We start from the raw sequence: 26,585 nt of genomic DNA, 5'->3' as shown, positions 1-26,585 counted from the left end.
AGGGGGGCATTGGGTAGCACAGTATTAGGGGTAGTGGCCTGAAGTAGAACAGAAGGTCACTATGCACCCTCAAAAGCTGTTGGTCCATTTTCCCCACATTCATATCATCTGCCAGGAGGTCTCCATACACAATACACAGTCAGCAGGTTGGTGGGCTCTTCTCTAACGTATATGAAGGCCTACAGATGGTGGAAGGGATAATGGAGAAGGAACCTAAGATGAGTCACTTTTATAAGCTGCATCATGACGGTCTAGGCCTATTGGAGAAGATGAGGAGGTTTGATGTATAATATCCGTCCAGGGCATCTTCCATTCCTCACAGTCCTATCACCTCTCAGGGTAGGCTAGATCTCATGATGGCGGTAGATCTCCAGATCTCTAAAGCTCAGGCCCATAGCCCAGTACTAAGTGACCTCAACAACACGAGGCTTTTATCGTCTCCGTTGGGCTTTATCCTAATAAAATATCAGCGAAGAGACAATGGTGTCCCTTCGGTTTGGTTACTGAAGTGTCGGACCATCCTCCGGGAATCCTACTCCGTGCTTTCCGCATGAGTCAGATCTGTGGTTAACCCAAAAAATGTGCAAAATGACACAGTGAGAATTTTAGGTCAAGAACACGTAGGGTGAGAGAATGAGGCCATTGTCTAAGAGCAGGGAAAGAAGCGAAAGAGAAAATTCTGGTGGCTCCAGAGGCCAAAGGGGAAGGAGAACTGGAGATGCCAGGAGGAACAGTCCAAGTCCTGGGAGGTGGGATGGGGAGAACAATAGAGCTGCCATAGACTCCTATTATCTCCACTGTCAGTTCTGTAAAGGAGTTTTTATTGGTGGACTATTACCAAAGTAAGATGTCTGTGACCAGAGTCGCAGCGCCCCCTTCCCCCCTCAAACGCACAGATAACAGAGCTGGAAGCAGTCATCTAGTACAGTGTGTAGTGGGGTCGATAGCAGCTAGGCTGCAGTAACTTAGAATGACCACTATACAATGCATGGAGCTCTCTGCTTCCTGCTCCGGCCTAAATAAACCATGAATAAAAAAAATAATAATAAAAAAAAAGTCCCAAAACCAAGTCGTTCAACAAACCAGCTATGACTACAAGGTGTGGTTGCAAGTTCTTTTGTCTCACTGCTCTTACAGCAAAGAACCCTTATCTAAATCACGGTGAAACTTTATTTCTTCTCAATGTACTGGCGCCCCTAATTGTACACAATGAAACCTGTGGTCGGCGACTAAACATGTGACTTATGTAACTGCTATAACCCTCTCCTCCTATAATGTCGGCACCTGTTCATCAGATCTGGCATCACCTCCGTGGCCTTACTGACCGGCCAGGAATGTACAGGGATATTTTATATGACAATTAAAGGGAGACTGTGGTGAAACCTATAATTTCCGAAGTCCAGTCTATAATCATCATGTCTGAGGTCACTGCTTGTAGGGTTTAATGGTTAAATATCAGAATCTGGCTGGGTCATTGCACCAGGTGACAGCTACGTACCTACGGCCATATCCATGTTTTCCAGACAGACTTGGGGTGCGTTTACAGAGAGAGATTTATCTGACAGATTTTTAAAGCCAAAGCCAGGAACAGACTATAAACAGAGATCAGGTCATAAAGGAAAGACTGAGATTTCTCCTCTCTTCAAATCCATTTCTGGCTTTGGCTTCAAAAATCTGTCAGATAAATCTCTGTGTAAAGGCATCCTTAGGGCTACATCCAACTTTTTCAGCTGTTGCTAATCGAATGTTGCTTGCTTGGGTTCGCTCATCCCTAATAACAAGTCATTAGGGTGGACCCCAGCAGCTTCTGCTCTCCCCGCCAGACTTGACTACCCTGAGGAGCACCCCCATAACCCTCAGTTCAGTCAGTATGAAAGTGATTAGATGTTCCCTTAGACGCAGCCCCCGTCATATACATACAGCCCGTATTAAAGGGTTACTCTGGCGAAAATCCTTTTATTTCAAATCAACTGGTGTCAGAAAGTTATACAGATTTGTAATTTACTTCCATTTTAAAATCTCAACTCTTCCCATACTTATCAGCTGCTGCATTTCCCGCAAGAAATGTTTTCTTTTCAGTCTGACACATTGCTTTCTGCTGCCAACTCTGTCCATAGCAGGAGAGGTTTTCTATGGGGATTTGCTGTTGTCATATACTCGGAGCAAATAGCGAAGAGTATATATGTGGGTGCATTGGCATTCGAAGGGTGTTTATATAGATTAATGGTTTGGTCCAGTCACCCCCACTCCTCACATAAATAATTACTATGGTTTCTACCTAGGCAGTTGTTCATTTACAGGTACAGGTAACCGTTAGTATCTGGGCAGATATTGGTAAGTATCTTCAGGATTAGCCAGATACCGGGATGACGTCAATAGCCAGTTCATTAAAACCGGACGCCGATGAAACAGTTATAACAGTTTCTTCAAGACACCGAAGAGATTCCCTCCCCCCCTTCCCTAATTTCTGTCACGGGCTTTATTCGTCAGTAATGTCACTTTGTGGACAGGTTTTTTTCTTTTGGTGGGTGGTCCCAACAGGATTAATTGGGTCGGACAATTTTATATATGTGGTTTTTGGTTTGGATTTATTAAAAGTTGAATATTTTAAGTAAAGAAAAGAGGACAAAGGTTTTAAGTATTCTAAAAAATTTTTAAAAGAGTAATATTTGCATATGTATATGTTTAAAGCTTATATGAGTAAATTGAGAATAAAGACCGTGGCCATAAGACTCCACACTTTAAATGAATATGACTCTGTTCATTATTTATTAAATAAGTTTTAGAGTAATTGCCATTTGCACCCACATGCTCTGGACAGTTCCTGTCTCGAAAAGAGGTGGCGGCAGAGAGCTGAAAAGAATACACCACTTCTTGCAGGGCATACAGCAGCTGACAAGTACTGGAATACTTGATATTTTTAAATAGAAGTACTGTAAATTTCAAATATATTATACCTTTCTGAAACCAGTTGATCTGAAAGTAAAAGATTTTCCCCGGAGTACCCCTTTAACCATCCATCCTTTTCTTTCACTGCAGCTTTAGGGACTGGACACACAGGCAGCTTTTGTTCCGCAGCCTGGGGGTCTCAACCAGCAGCGTTGCAGGCTATATCCAGCCTGTGGGCTGTGCACCCTGGTCTGTGTAACCCCATCGTACATGTACCGATCAGAGCCGCTGCCTGCAGACAGATTCCTACCATCAAGACACATAACTGGCCTATTATCTAAAAGGTAAGTAATGGATGGTATGGGGCAAAACAGATGTCTGGGGTGGTAGGAATGAATTTATATACCTGCTGCCACTTATCCTTCTGTAACCGACTGATACAGCATTATCCTATATATTACGCCTAATGCACAGCCATGTACACCAATGTATCTGAGGATCCTTCCATTGATACCAAGACCTGTAAGCTGAGGATTATTCCTCTCTCCCTTTACACCCAGTTCTATGCAGCAAAGTGATGGAGGAACCTAGGAGATCACCGATAGGACAGGACCTCATCATCCTCAGCCCCCATACATACATATATACACATATATACATACACAACCACTGGGCTCAACCCAAACTCCTGGAAAAATTTTATTCAACTAAAAGTATAATACAAACAAATATGTACAACGCGGCGGCGGCTCCCCGTCATGTGGGGGCTCAGTCACTGTCACTACCGTCACTAGATGCGGAGCCCTGCTCGCTGCCGCTCTGTTCTTCATTATCCTGCTGGGAGCGGTCACTCCCGAATGGACTACTGCTGGCGCTGCGGCTCCGGCTCCTTCTGGGTTTCTCCTCTTCCTCCTCCTCACTGCCGCTGTCCTCTGCCTCACCGCCGCTCTCATTCTGTGCATCGTCATCACTATCATCATCATCGCTACCAAAGATCTCCTCCTTATCTCGAGCAGCTCTGTCCTCCTCGCTGCTCTCCTTATCCTCTTCTTCATCTTTCTCCTCTTGTGCATCTTCCCGCTCACTTTCGCTGCCGGAAGCCTCACCGGCGCTTCCCTCCTTCTCGCTCTCACTGCCCTTGTCTCCATCTTCTGCATCTGTGAAAAGGTGAAGCAAATATCCAGTCAAGTCATGTTTGAGGGCAGCTCTGCAGCTTTACCTAGGATGTGCTGACCTATATCGCCCTCTTGTGGCAACAAGCTCTAACTGCAAGGCACATTCAGCAAACTCCAACAAGCTGCAGTGTCAGAGATATCCAGCATTAGGCAATGTTCACACAACAGCCGTTATTTCTGAATACGGCCTTTGTTTTTACAGTGTGAACATAGCCAAGGCTATGTTCACATGTTTTAGTTTTTTTTTTCAAAGAACGGACGCTGATCGCAATGAAATTAGTGTTCTTTTCAGCATCATTGCATTGAATTTAATGCAATGCCGCACGCTGTGTTCCCACTTCAGTATTTTAATATCCGATCTTCAGAATGGACATTAAAATAATAAACATGCCTATTATTTCCGGATGCAGTTTGCCGAACAGCAGCTATTCACACAATGTAAAGTACAGCCAGCGGTCATACTGTACATTGTATCGTTTGCATAATCGTTAACGATAAACGATCCAAACGACCGCTATTACGAAAGACTTGAAATCGTTCACCCATTTACATGGAAAGATAATCGTTACTTATGATGGTTCTTGCGGTCGTCTTGTCGTCGCTATTGTGGTCGTCACTACTGCGAACGACCAAACAACTTCTTATTCAATGCGAACGAGCAACGATAAAAATAGGTCTAGGTCTTATTAAACGTTCAACAATTTCTCGTTCGGTCATTAGTCGTTAACTGCTATTCAAACGAACGATCGTTTAGATTCAAATGATTTAACGATAATCTGAACGATAATCGTCCGGTGGAATAGGGCCCTTAGACTGCTGCTCATCTCTCCACCCCTTCTGAAACATGCCTGGCTGAACCAAACAGCTGACAGCATACAGTATTCACATCTTTATGGTCAGCTCAATACAAGGAGGATAAAAGGTAATATAGAAAGCTATGATAAGACTAGTCAATACAAATGCCAGACCGGAGAAAAGAGGGTTGTGTTGGGTTATAGCTTACCGGATCCTTGATTTTCATGATCCACCTCAATCTCCTCCTCTTCCTCCTCAGGCTCATGGTTCTCCAGCTGAGCTCGCCGGGCTTCCTGCAAGACAATCACAGCCCCAGAGTTATACAATTATTTTATCAGTTTTCTACAGCAGTGGTCTGTAATCTGTGCCAAATCTACAACTCCTAGCATGACCTGAACAGTCTATGGGTATTGATGCATGCTGGGAGTTGTAGTTTTCTTTCCAGCCTCATGCATACCTGAGCCTCCAGCTCCTTCTCATTCATGTCTCTGTGTTTCACCACCAGCACAGCATTTGTTCCAGACTGGACGCCGGCCTTCACCCTCCTCTTGCTGAGACGCACTCTGTAAAAAAGGAAGACACCTCCGGGGATTATAGTTACAGTCCGCAATCAAAGATGTCACACATACCAATACCTGAGCCATGAAGACTCAACAACAGATAAAGGGGATTAAACCTGAAGTTGGCCATACACATTGAAGCGCTTCCGATTTCAGACCATCTAATGTATATGGGCTCTCCTGCAACAGGAGATGTCAAGGGAATACAGGGGCAGCCATGGTGAAATTCAACATGCCCGATCCTTTTGTTCTCTGGGAGATTAGCTGTCAGAGGAGTGTCTGCTTATTCCAGAGTCTTTGGTGCTTATATGGAGGAGCTGTGGTTCGCTGGTATGTATCAGCATATACTTTCTACCATGTGAGAGGACCAGAGCTCTGACTGTTATCATGGTCTGTGGTAGAAACTATAACCTAAAGGAGCTGTACAGTTATGATTATAGAGCCGCGTAACCCATTATTTCCATCCTGGTGAATGATTTCCAAGAATAAGCAATTACACAGGATTGTCCGGCATTAGACAACTTGTAATATCTTGCTGCTGTTATGTAGAAAATAATAAAGAGCTTATTCTTATCCTTCCATGCTCCCCTGGTGTCCCCTGCTGACTGCATTGCCCAAAATGAGTTAGTCTCTGAAATGGGGACGCAGCAGTCAGCCGGGGACACCAGTGACACCGCAACAGGACACCAGGGGTTCGGAGGGATAACAACAAGCTCTTTATTGTATCCTACATAACAAGCAACTTTTAATACACTGCTGCTAACACCGGACAATCCTTTTGATGCAAATATCTGCGACTCTGTACTGGCGCTCACATCCTGCACCATTATAGCGGACCTCTCTTTTTCCAATTTACTACATACATTTTATATTCATCAAAAAATAAATCTGGAGCATCTTCACTTTGGAGCGGATTCACCCTGCATTATTGTTTCCATTAAGTCCTATATATTAAAAGGGGGAAAGGGGGGGGGGGGGGGGGACAGGCCTTAAAATGGAAGTAGTAAAAGTGGATGCTGTTGTAGGCCATACTGCAGGATCCATTTCCTATTGACCTATATTACATAAAAAAAAAATATATAAAAATACGGAAACAGATCAGTTTTTTCAGAGTAGTTGACCACATTTTTCTGTAGAATAAAATAAAATGTACAGAAACAGTAAAATGGTAAGAAAAAAAAATGCAGCATGAACAAAGCCATAGGACTCTGCATTGTACTTTTTCTCTTTTATCTATAATAGGTGTAACCAGGTAGGGGGGTTTGCCCCAGCACAGTCTAGTGGTGGTCAGTGACCTATCAAACATCACATCTCTCCTTCACCCTCCACATACACTGTGTGCTCTATGGGAAGTAGAGGCGTAGGCCGCAGCCAGACTGTACTGGTGGTGGCTTATTTCTCCTATTTATCTTGTTGACCACTGTGTAGGGATAAAACCCTCAGAGGACACCCAGTTATCTAGTTATACATTTCTAGGAGGAATGACTGAGGAAAAGAAAAGCTGAATTTTAGGCAATGATTGTCCAAAAGTTATTCCTTAGTAGAGGTGAGTGAACCTCAAGCATGCTCGGGTTTATCCGATACAAGCGTTCTGTTGCTGAAAAAAAAAATGGATGCAGCCCTAGGGAGACCTAAAAAAAAAAAAATGGATACAGCCTATGGCCATAGGTTATATATCCATTTTTTCCAGGAAGCCTTAGGGCTGCGTCCAACTTCTTCAGCCATCGGTAGTCAAATGCAGAGCGCTTGGGATCGGAAGAGGTTCCCTCATCTCTACAACTAGCTACTAAAACGGATCAGACGAGCAAGGAAAAAAAACAAAACAAAAAAAACCACAAATGTCCCGCACCTGGTCTCCAGCTCATTGTAGTAGACGCCGTCACCTTCACGGAAGATGAAGAAGTAGTTCTCCTCGTATCCTTTGCTGGCTTTGTTTTTGACGTTCCAGTTGTACTCTCTGGCGATCTTGTAATCATATCTGTAGAGAGAATGTTATCTGCTTAACAGGAGCTCTAACCATAAAGTAGACAATTCCTCCAAACAAGGACCGGGAGGAGAAGATTATCAGTGTAATACATGGAGGCTGGCAGTGATCAGCCTCTCATCACTTACATATCCTCCGCCATGTAGTCCAGACCCTCCTCCTGGTCTCTCTTCCTCTTCCGCATGGTGTCGTCACTTGGAAGAAAGTAGGCCACAAACTGGTTCCCTTCCTCATCCATCATACCCCTATGGACAGAGATAGATACATGAATGGTCTCACAATCTTCTTACCGGCAGCCATAGACATCTGCTGCATTATATGGGGAGATGTCTTCACCTGATCATGGCCTGTGACATCATCTCCAGAGCCGCCGAGCCCGTTGTTTCTTTAGGAGCAGGATCAGAGTCAAAGATGACCTGAGCGCAGGGATTGATCCACATCTGGAAACAGGGAGAAAGCATGAGTGACAGGTTCACGATGAACGGGGGGAAAACGGGGGGAATACTGAGAGTACCAAACCAAACATCTCCATACCTTGAAGTCAGGGAAGACTGGCATGACCTCCACAGGGGTGACACGTGGCTTGCTGTAATGTTGACTAATCTGAAGGAAGGAAATGAAGAGTTAATATGGACATAGTGTAGAGAGCCTTCAGGATCATCTTATGACAAACTTCTGGCCGTCCAGCTGCTGCAAAACTACAATTCCCATCATGCCTGGACAGCCGAAGCTAAAGCTTCGGCTGTCCAGGCATGATGGGAATTGTAGTTTTGCAACAGCTGGAAGGCCAGGAGTTGTACACCCCTGTTGTGTAATTCTGCTTTGCACTTACAGGTTTCTGAGCATCTTCAAAGGTTTTCTCGATAGCAGAGATCTGGCTGTCCCTGTCCTTGTAGATGTCCTCCTCTGTGAACTGCTGCTTGACAGAAACTCCGATCCTGAGTACAACAACACAGCATGCATGTAAGAAAAGCCGATCACTATCAAACCCCGCAAGATGGTGCCCAAAACCAGAGAGCGAGGATGTTAGTAGCATTACATGTTCTGATGGCTATAAAAGAATACTGTCAGGGGCAAATAGAAGGGAACGATGGTGGGGGGATACATTATTACAGTGTTAAAGGGGTACTCCTTTTCTTTCAAATAACTGGTTTCACAAAATTATATAGATTTGTAATTTACTTCCATTTAAAAATCTCAAGTCTTCCCATACTTATCAGCTGCTGTATGTCCTGCAGGAAGTGGTGTATTCTTTCCACTCTGACACAGTGTTCTCTGCTCCCACCTCTGTCCATGTCAGGAACTGTCCAGAGCAGTAACAAATGCCCATGGAAAACTTTTCCTGCTCTGGACAGTTCCTGACATGGACAGAGGTGGCAGTAGAGAGTACTATGTCAGAATGGAAAGAGTACACCACTTCCTGCAGGACATAAAGCAGTTGATAAGTATGGGAAGACTTGAGATTTTTAAATAGAATTAAAATTGCAAATCTATATAAATTCTGATATCAGCTGATTTGACAGAAAGATTTCCGCCGGAGTACCCCTTCAAAAGGACTGGCCTACTAATAGCATTTATTGAGCATGCACATGATAAAACCCCTCTGAATAAGAAAAAAGCATTCCACTGTGTGAGCACCATCAACACTATAGCTAACAATGCCCACAGCCGATAACAGAGCAGTGGTCACACTTTAAAGCGACTCTGTACCCACAATCTTACCCCCCAAAACCGCTTGTACCTTCTTATAGCTGTTTTTAATCCAAGATCTGTCCTGGGGTCCATTTGGCAGGTGATGCAGTTATTGTCCTAAAAACAACTTTTAAACTTGCAGCCCTGTGTCCAATTGGCGTGGCCTAGAGTGTGTGTGCCCTAGGATTGCGAAGCCCCTCCTCCCCATTAGGAATGCCCTCTTTACCATTTTCCCTATTCATCGCCACACGTCAGAACACTACACAGGTGCCTTAACGATCCAGCTCATGTGCAGTGTTCACACAGGTGAGGAATAGGAGAAAATGTTCCAGGGGCATTCCTAATGGGGAGGAGGGACGGAGGGGTGTTGCTATCCTAGGGCATACACACTCTAGGCCACACCAATTTGACACAGCGCTGCAAGTTTAAAAGTTGTTTTTAGGACAATAACTGCATCATCTGCCGAACAGACCCCAGGACAGATCTCGGATTAAAAGCAGCTATCCGAAGGTACAAGCAGTTTGGGGGGGAGGGGCAGATTTGGGGTATAGAGTCGCTTTAAGGGCTGTATTACATGGCCCACTTTTTTATGTAAACTTGCTTCCTGAGCCTATTACACAGCTCGATGATCATGCAGCCCTTGGGGACCCTCAGTTCTCCTGATCAGTAGCAGTCTTGGCAAGTGGACTTCCAAGAAGCAAACATTTGTGATCCTCTTAGGATACGTAATAAATGGAGTCAGTGGGCCAAACGCTTTACAATCGGACAGTACATACGTCAATTCCTTCACAATTACACACAGCATCCACTCGTTTTATGGTGAGCGTAGCGACCAATGTCTTTGAACAAAACCGCATGAGTTTACCATGAACTCTCATCGTGGTTTTGCACTAGCTGAGCTGCCATCGCGACAGCAGATGTACAGACGGAGGACCGACACACAACATATCCCGTGTCACTTACTTGACTTCAGGCTTCTCATTGGAGACACCGTATCTGTTGAACTCTGTGGAGATATACTCAGTCTTCCTCATCCAGGGGACCACTTTAGCATGCTGCTGAGATCTGCGAGAACAACACAGGGTTAACATGGAAAGGAGTATTGTTCCACTGGGAAATCTTCTAAATTTAAAGGGATGGAACAGTAGGATGAATAGGGACTCTACGTTTACTGTTCAAATAGGAAACAGGCCCCTGACTCTACATTAGGGGTATATGCACACTGAGGAAAAGGAAGAGGCTTGAAATTCCTCCCGTAAAATATGTGCAGAGCAAAGTCCCATTGTGTTCAATGGGTTTTCTGCTCTGTTGTTCACATTGCAGAATTTCCGAGCAGAATTTTCTGCTGTATATCTGCTAGAGGAATCCTATAGAAGTCAATGGGGGGCTTAAATTCTGCCTGAAAACTTTCTGCTTCAATTCCTTGAGAATGGCCCTTAGGGTATATGCCCACTGAGCAATTCTAGTGGAATTCCGCCATTAAAAGAGGGCGGAATCCACACGTGTAAATGTAACATTGCTCCTTTCCATAGAGAATAATGGGATTTCCGACTGCCCGTGCACACAGAGTAAATTTCCGTCCGGAATTCCAAGTTTCCGGCCAAAGAATTGACATGTCAATTCTTTGGGCGGATTCCGCTAGAGGAATCCTATAGAAGTCAAGGGGCTTGAAATTCCGCTTGAAATTCTACTTGAAATCCGCTTGCATTCCGCTTAAATTCTGCTCCAATTCTGCCAGAGCAGAATAGGCGAGGAATTTTAACCAGAAATCTTTTTAGCTACAATTCCTCGAGTATTGCTCAGCGTGCACATACCCTAGAAGTGCGAAAGCCAATTGTTATTGTCTTACTTCTACATTGAGCCATTGAAGTTACTGGCCCAACTGTGATTCTGATGACACAATTTCTGTTTATGATTCCGGCTACTGCTGTTAATGTGGATGGTGAACGGGAAACCAGTTAAAGGAGAAGTCCGGTAATTAAAAAAAAAAAAAAAGTCCGCCAGCAGGAGCCAGGGGAACATAATAAACACTATCCCCCTCTCCCTGTGCCTCTGCAGCACAGGCTTGCCCCTCCAGGATCTCCTTCAGCAACAGCTGGAGAGCCAAGGTTCCCTAGCCTAGAGATGGAGTACACCGGATAAAACATGGGAATGACCTATATATCACCACTAGCTGCAGTACTTACCTCTTGGAGCTGCTGGGGGCCTGAATTTCCTCCTCGAGAAGTTTCTCATCGGCGATATCCAGAAGACCTGAAATCAGAGAAGACATTATATTAGTCTATCACCCGACCGCCCCCATGAGACTCCAGCAGTGCTGCTCCCAGTCTCACCATTTGCGTCTATACGGTAAGTATCAGGGTTGATGAGGTCGATGGTGACCCCCAGGTCCGGCTCCGTCAGGAGGTCGTGTTTGTGCTGCTTCTCCAAGGAGGTGGCTTTATACTGTACAAACCTAAGAGACAAAGAAGTGGTGAGAGGAGAGAAGACGACCATTACCCAAAGTGCCCAACATCACCCGTACTTACCTGTTCTGGTCAAAGGGGTAAGTGATGAATTTGGGATCAAAGGGAATATCTGGAAGACTGTTACAATACTTCACTCGGCAGACCACTCCAGACCTGCGGGAACAGACAGCGAGAAGGTCAGGAGAAGAAGATAACCAGCTGATCACTGGGGGTCTGACCGCCGGGACCTCCACCAATCCTGAGAATAGGGACATATCTGCACTCCATTCGTTTCCTATAGGTGAAGTGGGATCAGCTACATTAGGGACCTGAGGCAAAGGGGGTCAAAGGCAGTGCTGAGGGTCTTAGGTTAGATGAAGAAAGGGGGGCATTGGGGGACTCCTGTAATGTGATGGGGGGGGGCCTTAGGCAATGCTTAAAGGGGAACTCCGGCAAAAATCTTTTTCTTTCAAATCAACTGGTGTCAGAAAGTTTTATAGATTTGTAATTTACTTCTTTTTAAAAATGCTCAGTCTTCCAGTACTTATAAGCTGATGTATGTCCTGCAGGAAGTGGTGTATTCTCTCCAGTCTGACACAGTGCTCTCTGCTGCCACCTCTGTCCATGTCAGGAACTGTCCAGAGCAGTAATAAATCTCCATAGAAAACCTCTCCTGCTCTGGACAGTTCTTGACATGGACAGAGGTGGCAGCAGAGAGCACTGTGTCAGACTGGAAAGACTACAGCACTTCCTGCAGGACATACAGCAGCTAAGTACTGGAAGACTGGAGATTTTTTAAATACAAGTAAATCACAAATCTTTATAACTTTCTGAAACCAGCTGACTTAAAAAAAAAGATTTTCACCAGAGTACCCCTTTAAATAGAAACGTTCATAAAAAAAAACTAACAAAAAAACTTTTGATGCGTCAAACTACTTGCACAGTCAGAACCCCTCCCTGTGATTTCTATTGTAAGTCTATGGGACCGCTGGATGTAGATGAATGACAGCTGGAAGCGATCTACCACATGCTTCTCCCCGCTCATTCTCCTAACAAGTCTCTGTGATATAGTTATGGGGTCACAGGGGCCTTTAGGTGACACTACAAGGTACAGCATAGCCAGGTTACACATGGGAGACAAGCCATGATGTTGCTGTGTGCTTTTAGATCAGGGGTAGGAAACCTCGGCTCTCCAGCTGTTGCAAAACTACAACTCCCATGATGCTTTGGTTGTCCAGGCATGATGGGAGTGGTAGTGGTGCAACAGCTGGAGAGCCAAGGATCCCTACCCCTGCCTTAGGTGTTGTAATGATCGGATACAACAGTATAAAGAAGGGGTGTCAAACTCAGGCCCTCCAGCTGTTACAAAACTACAATTCCCATCATGCCTAGACAGCCAAAGCTAAAGCTTTGGCTGTCCAGGCATGATGGGAATTGTAGTTTTGTAACAGCTGGAGGGCCTGAGTTTGACATGTGTGATATAAGGTGTCTGTAAGGCTCCTCCGCTGCCTATGAGGCCGCTATGATGTAGAATGATGCTATACTCACCGCTCAGGAACCGTGCGATGGGCATTCGACCTGGAAGACAGAAAGCGACAACATAAGACAATGGGAAACAAGCCGCAAACTGCTCTGTATGTAGAACTGATCACTAACTCATCCCTATTGGTGGAACTACAACTCCCAGCAGGCCCTGACGGCCTGCCTGGTGGAATTAAAGGGGTTGTCCAGTGACAATCTTTTTCTTTTAAATCAACTGGTGTCAGAAGGTCATATAGATTTGTAATTCACTTCTATTAAAAAAAAAAAAAAAAAACTCAAATCTTCCAGTACTTATCAGCTGCTGTATGTCCTGCAGGAAGTGGTGTATTCTTTCCAGTCTGACACAGTGCTCTCTGCTGCCACCTCTGTCCATGTCAGGAACTGTCCTGAGCAGTAGAAAATTCCCATAGAAAAACTCTCCTGCTCGCCAGACTGGAAAGAATACACCACTTCCTGCAGGACATACAGCAGCTGATAAGTACTGGAAGACTTGAGATTTTTTTAATAGAAGTAAATGACAAATCTATATAACTTTGACACCAGTTGATTTGAAAGAAAAAGATTTTCGCTGGTGTCAGAAAGTTATATAGATTTGTAATTCACTTCTATTAAAAAAAAAATCTCAAGTCTTCCAGTACTCATCAGCTGCTGTATGTCCTGCAGGAAGAGGTGTATTCTTTCCAGTCTGACACAGCGGTCTCTGCTGCCACCTCAGTCCATGTCAGGAACTGTCCCCATAGAAAACCTCTCTTGCTCTCCAGACTGGAAAGAATACACCACTTCCTGCAGGACATACAGCAGCTGATAAGTAATGGAAGACTGGAGATTTTTTAATAGAAGTAAATTACAAATCTCTGGTACTTTCTGGCATCAGTTCATTTAAAAGAAAACAGTTATTGATTAACTACACCTTTAAGAGCGAAAATCTGATAATCGGGCACACGGTTACTCTGATCTCGTGTCAGATTGTCAGAATTTCCTGTATATTGGACGTTGGATCAATAGACGCCCGGCGGAGAGGGCGTACAGGACAGCTAGCCATAGAGTATCCTATCCCGGGGTGACTACTCACCGGTGGCCCTCCTCCCGCTGGGCCTGCGTCTGTATAGTCGGCGCCATGTTGTGTTACGGCACGGAGCCACCAACCGTGCACTACTCCCGGATCTGGGGTCCTCGCTGGCTCCGCCCCCTGTCTCTATTTAGATCAGGCAAACGCCAAAGGCAGCCCCAAATGGCCCCTAACCCAGGAGCATGACGGGATATGTAGTTTGGGAAGAAGCGCGTACTCTATTGTAGTGTATAGAATAGCCTGGTACGGGAAGGGAGGGGCTATGTAAATAAGGGCGTGACTTTTGGCTAGTGGCTGAGCTGTTTGATTGACAGCGCGAACATCCTATCAGTTGCTGGCATTGTGAGTGTACGGAACCGTGGTTCCCTAATGGCGGCGTCCATGAATCAGCCACTAGGACCTCAAAATCCCGGGGCTAGCGGGGCCCCTGGGCCTCAACTTGGCCCCGGGCTTGGGCTCGCCCAGCAACAACAGGATTTCGATCCGGTCCAGAGATACCGGATGCTTATCCCGCAGCTGAAGGAAAGCCTGCAGGTAATGGACTGGTGCAGGGACTAGGGGGGATACTCAGGGCAGCCAATCAGCTCACTTCTTTAAAAACAAGCTGTAATCCTATTGGTTGCTATGAGAAACAGCACAGTGATGAGAAATCCGATGTTGTCCATAGCAACCAATCAGGGCGCAGCATCACTTTTGCTCAGGTGGCTTGAAAGTGAAAGCGGTGTTCTTATTGGATGAATGAAAGTTGGAAGCCGTGATCTGATTGGTTGTTATCAAAATGGTAAATGTGGTGTTTCCCATTACAACCAATCAGCTCTCAGTACTTCTTTTCCCGAGGCAGCTTCAAAATGAAAGCAGTATCCTCATTGGATGACCGCTATGGTTGCTATGGACAACTGTTTCTCCTGATTTCCATGTTTTTGGGCTTCTGGCTGTTGTAATATCATGGAGCACATGACGTAGTCACCGAAACTTGACTACATGGAAACTTTGTGTTCAGACCACGGTCGCAGTTTTCCATAGTAATAATTCTAGGAAAATGTTCTAGAACAGAGACTCTAGTGATAGTTCCCTTAAAGGGGCTTTCCACTTTTAGTCCTTAAAGGGGAAGTTCAGAAAAAACAATATTTTGAATCAGCTGTTGCCAGAGATTTGTAATTTACTTTTATTTAAAAAAAAAAACATCTCCAGTCTTCCAGTACTTATCAGCTGCTGTATGTCCTGCAGGAAGTGGTGTATTCTCTCCAGTCTGTCACAGTGCTCTCTGCTGCCACCTCTGTCCATGTCAGGAACTATCCAGAACAGTAACAAATCCCCATAGAAAACCTCTCCTACACTCTAGACTGGAAAGAATACATTAGGGGTGATGAGTGTTGGACCCTAATTAGTCATCCTGAGTATAGACCATCAATAAAAAAGTCCATTTATTATATTATATATTTTATTTTATTTTTTTACAGAATCTCATGAAAATTGCAGCTCTGAATCTGGCCCAGAACACCAATATTGATAATGGACAGTAAGTATTAAAACCCATCGGAGCCCAGTGATCAGTAGTGTCATGTGATCAGCAGTTGTAAAGAGCGTCCTTTATCCTGGAGGACTCGCAACCATTCATTGGCATAGGCACTGTGAGTCTGCTAGAGCCCTTTGCTCAATGACACCAACTACGGTGTTGGGTAGGGGGTTATCCAGCCTGTACAGACTGGAGCCGCCATCATTATGTAATTGGTGGGGGTTTGATTCCTGGCGACCCCTAACAGTCAGACGTAGCTCAAATCTTTGCGGTCTTAAGTCTATCAATTCTTTTATCCTAAGAAACCCTTTAAGAAAAACTTAAAGGAGTTGTGACAACTGGAGAAGATATAATTTGCTTACATAAATATAAGGGAATACAATTTCTAGCAGAGCGTAGCCATAAGGTGCAATTCTAACATTGTGGCTGCCACTAGGGGGAGCTCACCACCTGCTGACACAACTCCTAGTAACACATGGTAATTCCGCATTCATATCGTGAAAATATGGTTAGAGCTGTCTTCATGGGAAGGTTCCATTAGATGGCGCTGCAGACCAAAGAAGTTGTTAAATGTTAGTAGTAACCTGATCTGTGTGAACAGACGCTCAGTAAACATCACAGGCTGGGTTGCTTTATCAAGCTTTTAAAGGGACCAGGTCTAGCTAATGGAAGGGTTTGGTCAGCCCGGCCGTCGCATATCTTCATCTTGAGGGGATCTTGTGACCGCGAGGAAAGGAAAATTCCATTCTTATAGGAAAATAAGAAGCTGAATTGTCAAATATAGAGAGGAAATGTGGGTCACACCAGCGTCATAGTACAGTGTAACCCCATCTGCTGTCACTGACACCGGATACCACATTAAAGGACAACTCCGGGCAAAATGTATTTTTTAATATGTTATCACATAAGGAAAGTTAGACAAATTTCTAATATACACTAATTCTAGGAAATGCACATAAAGTGCTATTTCCCTCAATTTAGTAGATCAGGCAGAATTCAATTTTCCTAAAAAAATCGGTGACATCACGAATCAGAGCAGGGCTGGGTGCAATTCCTATGAGGCGTTCAGCAGGGGGCGCAGTGTATGGAGAAATTACATAGTAAGAATAACTGTATCACAAGTGCCAGCAGCCCCTTTCACTGCACATAGTATGGGGATGTTGGCACTTGTGGTGAGGCTCCCGCCTCTGAAAGGGGTGAGCTATGGAGTCCTTGGGGGGGGGGGGGGGGGGGGGGGGGGGTGTCACAGGTCTGAGGTCTGCTGACGTGGGGGGGAGGGGGGGCAGCAGCACTACTGTGACCCCCCCCCCCCCAGGACCCCATAGCTTACCCCAGCACACCCCCTTTCACCGGGTGCCCCCCGATCAGCACACAGAGGAGATGCATATCCTCCTGTGCTGCGGCGTGTCCCCGCTCTGTCTCTTCTCCCGTACAGCAGTGGCGGGAGAAGAGACAGAATGGGGACACGCCGCAGCACAGGAGGATATGCATCTCCTCTCTGTGTGGATCGGGGGGGGGGGGGGGGGGTAATCCTTTGTTCTCTGCTGGCGACTAATCTCCCTCCTCCCCCCTCCATAGATTACACAGGGCTCGACTGATGTGAAAGAGTCGAGATTTCCTGATAATGAGCAGTGAATGAGAGAGAGGGGGGGGGGGGGGACCTGGGGAAAGTCTTTTTGAATGCAGATAATGGCATATTTGCCTAATAAACCCAAATACAAAGTTTCTTAAAATCGCCTGGACTATTGATTTCTGCAAAAAAAAAAAAAAAAAAAAAAATGTAAACGACCGACCACTGGGACCCCAGCCGATCCTGGGAACAGCGTGGACTGTGCCGGAAATGATCGGTGACCCCTATAGACATTGAATAGATGGGCAGTCTGGGGCGTTCATTCTAAGCATAATTCCGTCCCCATTCTCAGGATAGATAGAGGGGGGCCCTTGGTCAGACCTCTACCAGTCTGCCTGTTATACCCTCATCTCAGATGGCCTGTTTAAGCTAGGACTACAGTGATTCCCGATCACACCGCAAGACCTCAGTGTGACCTCATTATGGGGGGGGGGCAGTTATGATTTTTTTATTAGGTTCATGGGAAATTTGTGCAGTACTCAATTGTACAAAAATGTACAACTTTTTGGGCAGGGGCATATATATAATATATAGACATGAAGTAAAATACTCCTAAAAAGATGTAGCCGTACAGTACAACGTATCCATTCTCTTGTATAGCACAACGTATGCCAAAGTGTGCCTCATGGGGGAGTTTTATCAAACATGGTGTACAGTAAAACTGGCTCAGTTGCCCCTAGCAACCAATCAGATTCCACTTTTCATTCCTCACAGACTCTTTGGAAAATGAAAGGTGGAATCTGATTGGTTGCTAGGGGCGACTGAGCCAGTTTTACTTTACACCATGCTTGATAAATCTTTATGCGTTATCGTTTTTTACAAAGTAAACAAAAGCGTAGTCGACCACAGATACAGATAGATGCAGTCTATGGGCAATGTCTACACAAGTAGTACATAATTTGGTGATTGAGGGTGGGTTCACACTGAGGAATTCTTGCGAATAAATTCTGCAGAATTCTGTCGCCTGTACACGCTCACGGCCACGTGCCTTCCCGCCGGCTCCATAGACGCCATTCTATGGGCCAGCTGATTCCGCATTCCGCCAAAAGAATTGTCACGTCAATGGAGCCGACAGAAAGGCACGTGGCCGTGAGCGCATACAGGCGACGGAATTCCACGGAATTTATCCGTGAGAATTCCGTAGTCTGAACCTGCCCTTAGAGTTAAAAAAAAAAAGAAATTATAAAAAAAAGAATTATACATATCAAGTAGCCATTAGTTTGTAATAAGTTGTAAAAAGCATACCAATTATACAGATATATACCCCCTTGGGACTGCACAAAAAAAAAACCATAAGACAAGGCCTTACAGAGCCTTATCAATAAGAGAATAGTTAAAGGGGTACTCCAGCAAAAATCTTTTTCTTTCAAATCAACTGGATACAGAAAGTTATGTAGATTTGTGATTTACGTCTTTTTTAAAATCTCAAATCTTCCCATACTTTTCAGCTGCTGTATGTCCTGCAGGGAGTGGTGTATTTTTTCCAGTCTTACACAGTGCTCTCTGCTGCCACCTCTGTCCATGTCAGGAACTGTCCAGAGCAACAGCAAATCGCCATAGAAAACAGTTCCTGTCATGGACAGAGGAGGCAGCAGAGAGCACTATGTCAGACTGAAATGAAAACCCTTCCTGCAGGACATACAGCAGCTGATAAGTATGGGAAGACATGAGATTTTTAAATAGAAGTAAATTACAAATCTATATAACTTTCTGAAGCCAGTTGATTTGAAAGAAAAAGGGATTTTCACTGTATAACCCCTTTAAATATTGGCTGCTGAAACTGAGAGGCAAAAACCAAGGGCCCTTACAGACCTGGTCATGAAGGGGTTAAAATAGGTTTTCTCATTTTTGCTGTTGTTTTTTTAACTAGAATTTCCTGCTAATTTCTGGGTTGTTAATTGTCATCTTGGTTATCTGCCGCACTCAGCAGGTGATCACATCTTCTGAGCGTCCGTCGTCGGCCTCTGAGTAACATGTATTTCTTTCCCCCAGGTGTAGATAAGTAGCCGGGGCACGGATGACTCCGCTTCCTAGGAGGTGGAATCTCTGCTCCCCAGTTTCTTGTGTAATCCGGGTTTAGTTTTCTAAAGAAAAGAGCAATTTGTGATGCAAGGAGAGTGAGCGGAGGAGTGACGCCACATCTGTATTACAGGGAGCAGGGAGACTTCTGGGAAATCTCTGCTGTTTGGTCCTTTAACATTGAACACAGAGGTTGCAGCTGAAACCATCCCTGTCAGTATATTAATAGGGCAAGATTAAAGGGGTACTCTGGAGAAAAGAAATGGTTTTCAAATCAGCTGGTACCAGAAAGTCATATAGATTTGTAACTTACTTTCATTTAAAAATTTCCAGTCTTCCCACACTTATCAGCTGCTGTATGTCCTGCAGGAAGTGGTGTATTCTTTCCAGTCTGACACAGTGCTCTCTGCTGCCACCTCTGTCCATGTCAGGAACTGTCCAGAGCAGGAAAGGTTTTCCACAAGTATTTGCTACTGCTCTGGACAGTTCCTGACATGGACAGACTCTGCTCCCTCTCCCTATAAAGCCAGAGGCATCATGGGAAATGTAGGAAGTGTTAGGAAATTACTTCAGTGAATTAAAATCGGTATGTCTGCCACCTGACACAAGATGCAAGCAGCTACTCCTACATTATTCTCACATCTCATACTTCTTAAGGGTATATTCACACGAACGGGCTCGCAGCGAGATTCTCGCTGCGAGCCCGGCAGGTCCTGGCAGTTCCCATACACTACATACTTGCTGCGGTCTAAACGACCGCAGCGAGTATGTAATTCTGCCGCGCTTAACCCCTTCTGCTCCCGGCCGGCTCCCCCGCTGTAAGCATACATTACCTCTCCTCGCTGCACGGGTCCGGCGTCCTGCTCTCCCGTCCGGCCAATTAGTGTGTTGCCCAGCCGCAGCCACTGATTGGCTGGACGGGAGAGCAGGACGCCGGACCCGTGCAGCGAGGACAGGTAAAGTATGCTTACAGCGGGGGAGCCGGCCGGGAGCAGAAGGGGTTAAGGGCGGCAGAATTACATACTCGCTGCGGTCGTTTAGACCGCAGCAAGTATGTGGTGTATGGGAACTGCCAGGACCTGCCGGGCTCGCAGCGAGAATGTCGCTGCGACCCGTTCGTGTGAATATACCCTAAAAGGGGAGCTTGCAGCAGGTTAGATAAATCTGTCTATTACCTTCATCCTCGGCACTGTAAACGTGAGTTAGTGATCTACTCCTCAGTCTAGTAAGACTGTTAGGAGCACTGCCCCGTCCCCATAGCACCAATCTGGCCGGCATGTTCCATTGATCATCATTAGAGGGAATGGCTGAACACTACGGGGGCGGGGCAGGGCTCCTAACGGTGCTCCATTGCTCCTAACAGTCTCACCAGACCGAGCAGTAAACCACCAACAGCAAGGGAACGGTGCAGAGGATGAAGAAAAGAGACATTCCTTCATCCGCGGCACCTCCTGCGCAATAGATTCGTCTAACCTGCTGATCCTTTTTAAGTCCATTGTTTTGTTTTTTTAACATATTCCTTGATAAAATCATCAGCTTGTGTGAACATACCCTGGACAGGCATCCACAAGATACATATCTATCTCATAGGATCATAAGAACAGTTCAGTCACCTTCCCTGTACCAGCACATACACTTGGTGACCCCTGTGTGTGTAGTAAGACTGTGGTGTAAATGTTGCAGTCAGTCAGCTTGCACTGTAGTGCAATGTTTACACCTAAGGCATGTTGGTATGTTACTACATATACCAGGGGTACTCAACAACTTTTAGTGAAGGTCCACTTACCGGGGTCTATTGTCAGGTGAAGGTCCGAGCTGAACATCATTAGTAAACGTGTTGCGCTCCCCCAGTAGTATATAGGTCCCCTGTATGCTCCCCCAGTAGTATATAGCCCTCCTGTGCGCTCCCTTAGTAGTGTATATAGCCCCCCCCCGTGCACTCCCCCAGTAGTATATAGCCCCCTGTGCACTCCCCCATTAGTATATAGCCCCCTGTTGCTCCCCCAATAGTATATAGTCCCCCTATGCGCTCCTCCAGTAGTATATAGTCCCCCTGTGCGCTCCTCCAGTAGTATATAGTCCCCCTGTGCGCTCCCTTAGTAGTATATAGACCCCTGTGCGCTCCCCCAGTAGTATATAGCCCCCTTGGGCATTCCCCAGTAGTATATAGCCCCCCTGTGCACTCCCACAGTAGTTTATAGACCCTCGCTGTGTGCTCCCCAGTAGTATATAGCCCCCTTGGGCATTCCCCAGTAGTATATAGCCCCCCTGTGCACTCCCCCAGTAGTTTATAGACCCCCGCTGTGTGCTCCCCAGTAGTATATAGCCCCCCGCTGTGTGCTCCTCCAGTAGTATATAGACGCCCGCTTTGTGCTCCCCAGTAGTATATAGCACCCCTGCTGTGTGTTCCTCAGTTATACAGCCCCCCCTGTGCTCCCCCTCCCATATAGCATATAACATAAAAACAAACTCTTATACTCACCTGGGTCTGTGCGTCTCCTCTTCTCTTCCCCTCTTGTGGCCGCACTTCAGCAGTCACAAGAGGCTGCTCTCCCCTTGTCCTGGCATTGGCACTCCAGTGACATCACTCGAGCGCCGAAACCAGAGACACGACAGAGCGACCTCTTGTGACCGCTGCGGCCACAAGAATGACTGACAGGGAGGAAGCCAATGGTACATGCATGTTTACATATGTGTACTGTATACACATGCAGGGCGCACATTATTTTTTCCATGCCTTTAATCTTGTCAAGGCATACATGCTTATAAAAGGTTTAATTTTTTCCTTTCATGTTTAAAGTGAATGTACCACTGGTAACATAGACTGGCGCCGGTGTGGGGATGCCAGTTGCCCCTGGCAACCAATCAGATTCCACTTTTCTTTCCTCACAGACTCTTTGGAAAATGAAAGGTGGAATCTGATTGGTTGCTAGGGGCAACTGAGCCAGGTTCACTTTACACCATGTTTGATTAGTCTCCCCCTATATCTTTATGTTTCACCCTTTTACCACAGTATACGTCTGCATAGGTTTTTGCCAGTAGGACAATATGGTGGTGTGCAGGAGGCCTTACTGTAATCTTGTATGTTACCGTAACTTCTGTGCATCATCTCAAATAGGAAAGTTACCAGTAGTTCATTGAAATTTTCTATTCACATTCTTAGTTGTGTTTCTGAGAACGCTTGGTGACAACCAGCGGGGCGGCCATTGAATGTCACTAGTTTTTGTAGCATAGCGGTGTATAACTGGGTGACAACACATCAGGCAGTGGTAACAAGGCCTTACTGGTTGTCACCCAGCTTTCCCAGAAACGGGCAAAGAAGAGTAGAAATGCAGCAAATAATTACCATCTGATATTACCAGTGAAATAGTGATGAGTCCCCGGTGGCGGCGGCAGTGACTGATGGGTGAATCAGCCGCAGTTTCATTATTCGTCAGGATGAAGATATCGTGTCTGACACTTAATATGTTTACCATCTCTTGACTCATTCCGCAACTACAACAGCGGCTTTCCTACACAGCCTGAGAAGGGGCTCCGTCCCACACGTGTTATGGGCTGATAGAGGTTGGCTGGGCTGCAGAGCTGACACTCACCCCACTCTCTCTTCTCTACATGCTATCCTTCGCGCACGTGCACAGTTTCCTTCCAGTCATCAGTAAAATGGTAATCTGGAAATTAAACAGAAATGTTGACGGGAGGCGTCAGTAGAATGTTACTGATCGCGGCCGGAGCCTCAGCATTTGGGGCGATGGTGGCCGTCTGATTATTTTAGATAGTTTGTTTTTTCTTTTCTATAGTAAAAATTGTGGCAAAAGTGATGCACGAATACTGGTGAAGGGACCATTAGATCTGAGCTTGCTTGCATTATACTGGTCCAGGTATACAGGTACTGCTATTCCATATGCCACCTGCACAGCGCTCACATCTGACCACTTGTCTCTTATAGGAAGATTGGCGATGGCAGCGTGCAGAGGTTTGATAAGAGTCTGGAGGAGTTCTATGCCCTGTGCGACCAGCTGGAGCTGTGCCTGGTAAGTATCATGATGGCAGCATCTGGCCATGACAGACTCCTATACGCTTGTATGCGAATACCCATGGCAGCCGCCATTGTCCTGATGATTGCCCATCACTCGCTCCTGGCAAGACCCATGAGTCGCATTACCGCGTCTCGATAGACAGGAAGGTCATAGGAGGGGATGCAAGTGACAACCATTTTTGTAGAACCAGAAGTGGTTTACTACTGTGTCTTTTCTAGTTCTCCTAAAAAATTTTTTAAAGGAATACTCCAAAACTGAGACTAGATGCATGGTACTGCTACTTTAGTCATAACACATCAGTTTTACATGGAGTGCTCCTTTTAAGAGTAACTATCATTCCGTTATGGCGGCAGAACATCATGTTATACAGAACCGCCAGAAATCCCATAGACTTGCATTGCATAGCGGGTTTACAGTTTTGTCTTGTATACTGCCACCGTGGGTAGAACACAATGGGGGAAATTTATCAAACATGGTGTAAAGTGAACCGGAATCCGGTGCTGGAACCGGGGGGGGGATAAGTGACCGGCGGCCTCTATTTCCACCCTTTCCCCCGGCCATACCCTAAAAATAACCCCTGCCCGGAGTACCTCTTTAAATACTATGAGAAATTGAACCACTGTGTGCCATAGAAAGTTCCAGAACATTGTCATCATTCTACTTCATTGGATTAAGATTTGTTAACATAGAACCAGAATCTCCCTTTTATAGTCTGAGTTTTCTTTGCTTTGTGCGTCTTTGTGCTGCTGTTTTATGGAGGAATCCTAGGAATGTAAATGTATGAAACGTTATCCAGCCGTAGGCCTCCATGGCCCTCTCTCCTAACAGCTGGAGTTAATATTGTGTGCCGGGCTGTGCTGACATGCTCTGGATTCCTGGTTGCTCACATCGGTGGGGAAGGGAGGTGCCGCAGTGGTAGCGGAGTCATAGGAGTGGGCTGCGAGCTCCGGAAGTCGGGGGTGTGAGAAGGATCGGCAGATTAGGGTTACAGGAATTTGGGCTCTTGCTGTGTGTGCTGACCTCTCTCTCTCTTTTACCCTTCCTCAGCGCCTCGCCTATGAGTGCCTGTCTCAGAGCTACGACAGCGCCAAACACTCCCCTACCCTGGTGCCCACAGCTACCAAACCAGATGCCGTACAGACCGAGAGCCTGCCTTACACCCAGTACCTGAGCATGATCAAGTCTCAGATATCTTGTGCTAAAGACATACATAACGCTCTGCTGGAGTGTTCCAAAAAGATCATGGGTAAGACGCCAACCACCCAAGGTGTCTTGTGACCCTCGCCAAGAACTCTGATCGTCTGGGATCTGTGGGCTGGCAACATCCATGACAAACTGTAAGGTGTGAATAGTGACAAGACACCTATACCTTTTTTTTTTTTTTTTTTTTTTTTTTTTACATCATGTTACTAGTGACTGAATCTCTTCATTCTGATCCCAGCACTCTCCATGGATGATGCCCACCTTCTCGGAGGGACTCTCCTCCATAAGTTTAGACTCCCTCAGGTGATGTATGAATGCTCTCGGACAGGATGGTTTATCAATCAGACTCCAGTTTCATCCACAGAGTCTGCTTTCCTCATTGCTCGCTTAAGCTTTCCAACAGGACCTGTGACTCCTCCCTATTATTTTTTTATGATCCCTGTTTGCTTTGAATGAAGTCGACCATTGTTCCCATTTGAAAATCAGAGATGAATGAAAATACGTATTAATCTACGAAAACCACGGCGAATGCATGGGGAGTGGGTTTCTTCTGTCTAATAAAAAATGTCCCGCTTTTTTAGCGCTTTTTCAACACTCCCTGGATAGTCACTCCAGACTTTCCCAGGGAATCGTAGTGTTTGGGAAAGCGCTCCTCTTTCTGGACAGAATGCGTCCACCGCCAACGCTTCAATTTCAGTTTTAGGGAATTGTCCTGTAGTTTCGCCCCTCCAAGGTCAGTAGTTTTTTAACTCTACAGCTACACTTTAATAACACAATACTCAAGATGTATTTACAAAACCTTTAATTTTTGTCACACTTTAATATGGCCAAAGGTCAACCACGTGACTATAAACCTGAATCGGGAAATCTAGTCATACAGATGACCTGTATCGGATTTGGACTGGACCCTAAAACAATTATTACAATGTTTCTAGTTGGACATATCCTCCTTTTGTATCTTGCTGAACACTTCTTGCTGTGGATTACATTTATGGGGGGGGGGGGTGGGGGGGGCACTCGTGTGTCGCAAATAAACACATGATCTGCTGGAGAAGAACATATGCTACTAGTGATAATTTTTCCTGCAAACAGCGCCACTTTTGTCCATTGGCTGTCTCTGGTATTGCAGCTCAGATACAGCCTCTAACATCCTCTTCAAGTAGAAGGCAGGTCAGCAATCTAACCCGATCCCAGGGAGAATGGACACGGTCAACAAATGTATTGTGCATTGCATAGGTGTGTGTGTGTATAATATATATACTGTATGACCCTGACTACTAAATAATCCAAGTTATTTGATTGCTTTTAGTACACTTACATGGCGCTCTGTATAATAAAACTGATGGCAGCTTCAGCTCTTGGGCTTCTTTACATTTTCCTTCCTATTTATAGATGGGAACTGCATTCCCCAATGATGATCTTGGCATCGCTGCCTTTGCATTTGGGAAGGAACCAATAATAACCATACATCGCTGCGGGGGGTTACAGTTCTTTGGAAGGCCAATTAGGATGTGTTCACAGTCATTTCATAGTTTGGTCTATGCAAAATGGGAGAGATTTATCAAACATGGTGTAAAGTGAAACTGGCTCAGTTGCCCCTAGCAACCAATCAGATCCCACCTTTCATTCCTCACAGACTCTTTGGAAAATGAAAGGTGGAATCTGATTGGTTGCTAGGGGCAACTGAGCCAGTTTCACTTTACACCATGTTTGATAAATCTTCTGTAATGTGTCTTTTAGAACCCTGTATATTATGGTCATTCTACCACAGTGAAGAGCCCATCAGAAGGTTCATTGTCGCTGAAATAAGTTGGGCGCACTTAGAAGCTGCTAAAAATGCGTGAATGATTAATTTGGCAATGTACAGCGCCCCCAAAAGGAATGGATGGAGTAATAGCTGCACACGATTCATTTCAAGGACAATTTTGTCCCGTTTTTTAAGATTGTGGTGGCGGTCCCTCTGGTCAGACCCCCACAGATCAGCTTGTTATCCTCTCTCCTATTTTACAGCAGAAATTCTATCGAAC

The 26,585-nt window shown here is 45.5% G+C and overlaps 2 protein-coding genes across 3 annotated transcripts; one reads left to right on the top strand and one right to left on the bottom strand.

Annotated features, from left to right (window-relative positions):
* Positions 1-3,564: 3,564 nt before the first annotated feature.
* PAF1 (PAF1 homolog, Paf1/RNA polymerase II complex component) lies at positions 3,565-14,663 on the bottom strand. Its single transcript, XM_069943664.1, has 14 exons — positions 14,157-14,663; positions 13,091-13,120; positions 11,624-11,716; positions 11,429-11,550; positions 11,282-11,348; positions 10,059-10,160; positions 8,236-8,341; positions 7,938-8,006; positions 7,740-7,843; positions 7,532-7,648; positions 7,269-7,397; positions 5,317-5,422; positions 5,068-5,152; positions 3,565-4,046 (listed from the first exon to the last, which is right to left on the bottom strand). Exons 1-14 carry the CDS (start codon positions 14,201-14,203, stop codon positions 3,658-3,660), a joined length of 1,566 nt encoding a protein of 521 aa, XP_069799765.1. The 5' UTR covers positions 14,204-14,663; the 3' UTR covers positions 3,565-3,657.
* On the top strand, positions 14,430-25,563 carry MED29 (mediator complex subunit 29). Of its 2 annotated transcripts, XR_011358710.1 has the most exons (5): positions 14,430-14,687; positions 15,614-15,672; positions 23,265-23,349; positions 24,403-24,697; positions 24,797-25,563. XR_011358710.1 is itself a non-coding variant. In XM_069943665.1 (4 exons), exons 1-4 carry the CDS (start codon positions 14,523-14,525, stop codon positions 24,631-24,633), a joined length of 540 nt encoding a protein of 179 aa, XP_069799766.1. In that variant the 5' UTR covers positions 14,433-14,522; the 3' UTR covers positions 24,634-24,712. The 2 variants fall into 2 exon arrangements, 1 of the variants encoding a protein (XP_069799766.1); XM_069943665.1 differs by lacking the exon at positions 24,797-25,563 and having other exon boundaries at positions 14,433-14,687; positions 24,403-24,712.
* Positions 25,564-26,585: the final 1,022 nt, after the last annotated feature.

This window comes from Dendropsophus ebraccatus, chromosome 10 (genome assembly GCF_027789765.1).
Source record: "Dendropsophus ebraccatus isolate aDenEbr1 chromosome 10, aDenEbr1.pat, whole genome shotgun sequence".
NCBI classification, from domain to species: domain Eukaryota; kingdom Metazoa; phylum Chordata; class Amphibia; order Anura; family Hylidae; genus Dendropsophus; species Dendropsophus ebraccatus.
Note: the sequence above shows the minus strand (reverse complement) of the source record. Positions and strands in the feature narration are given on the sequence as shown.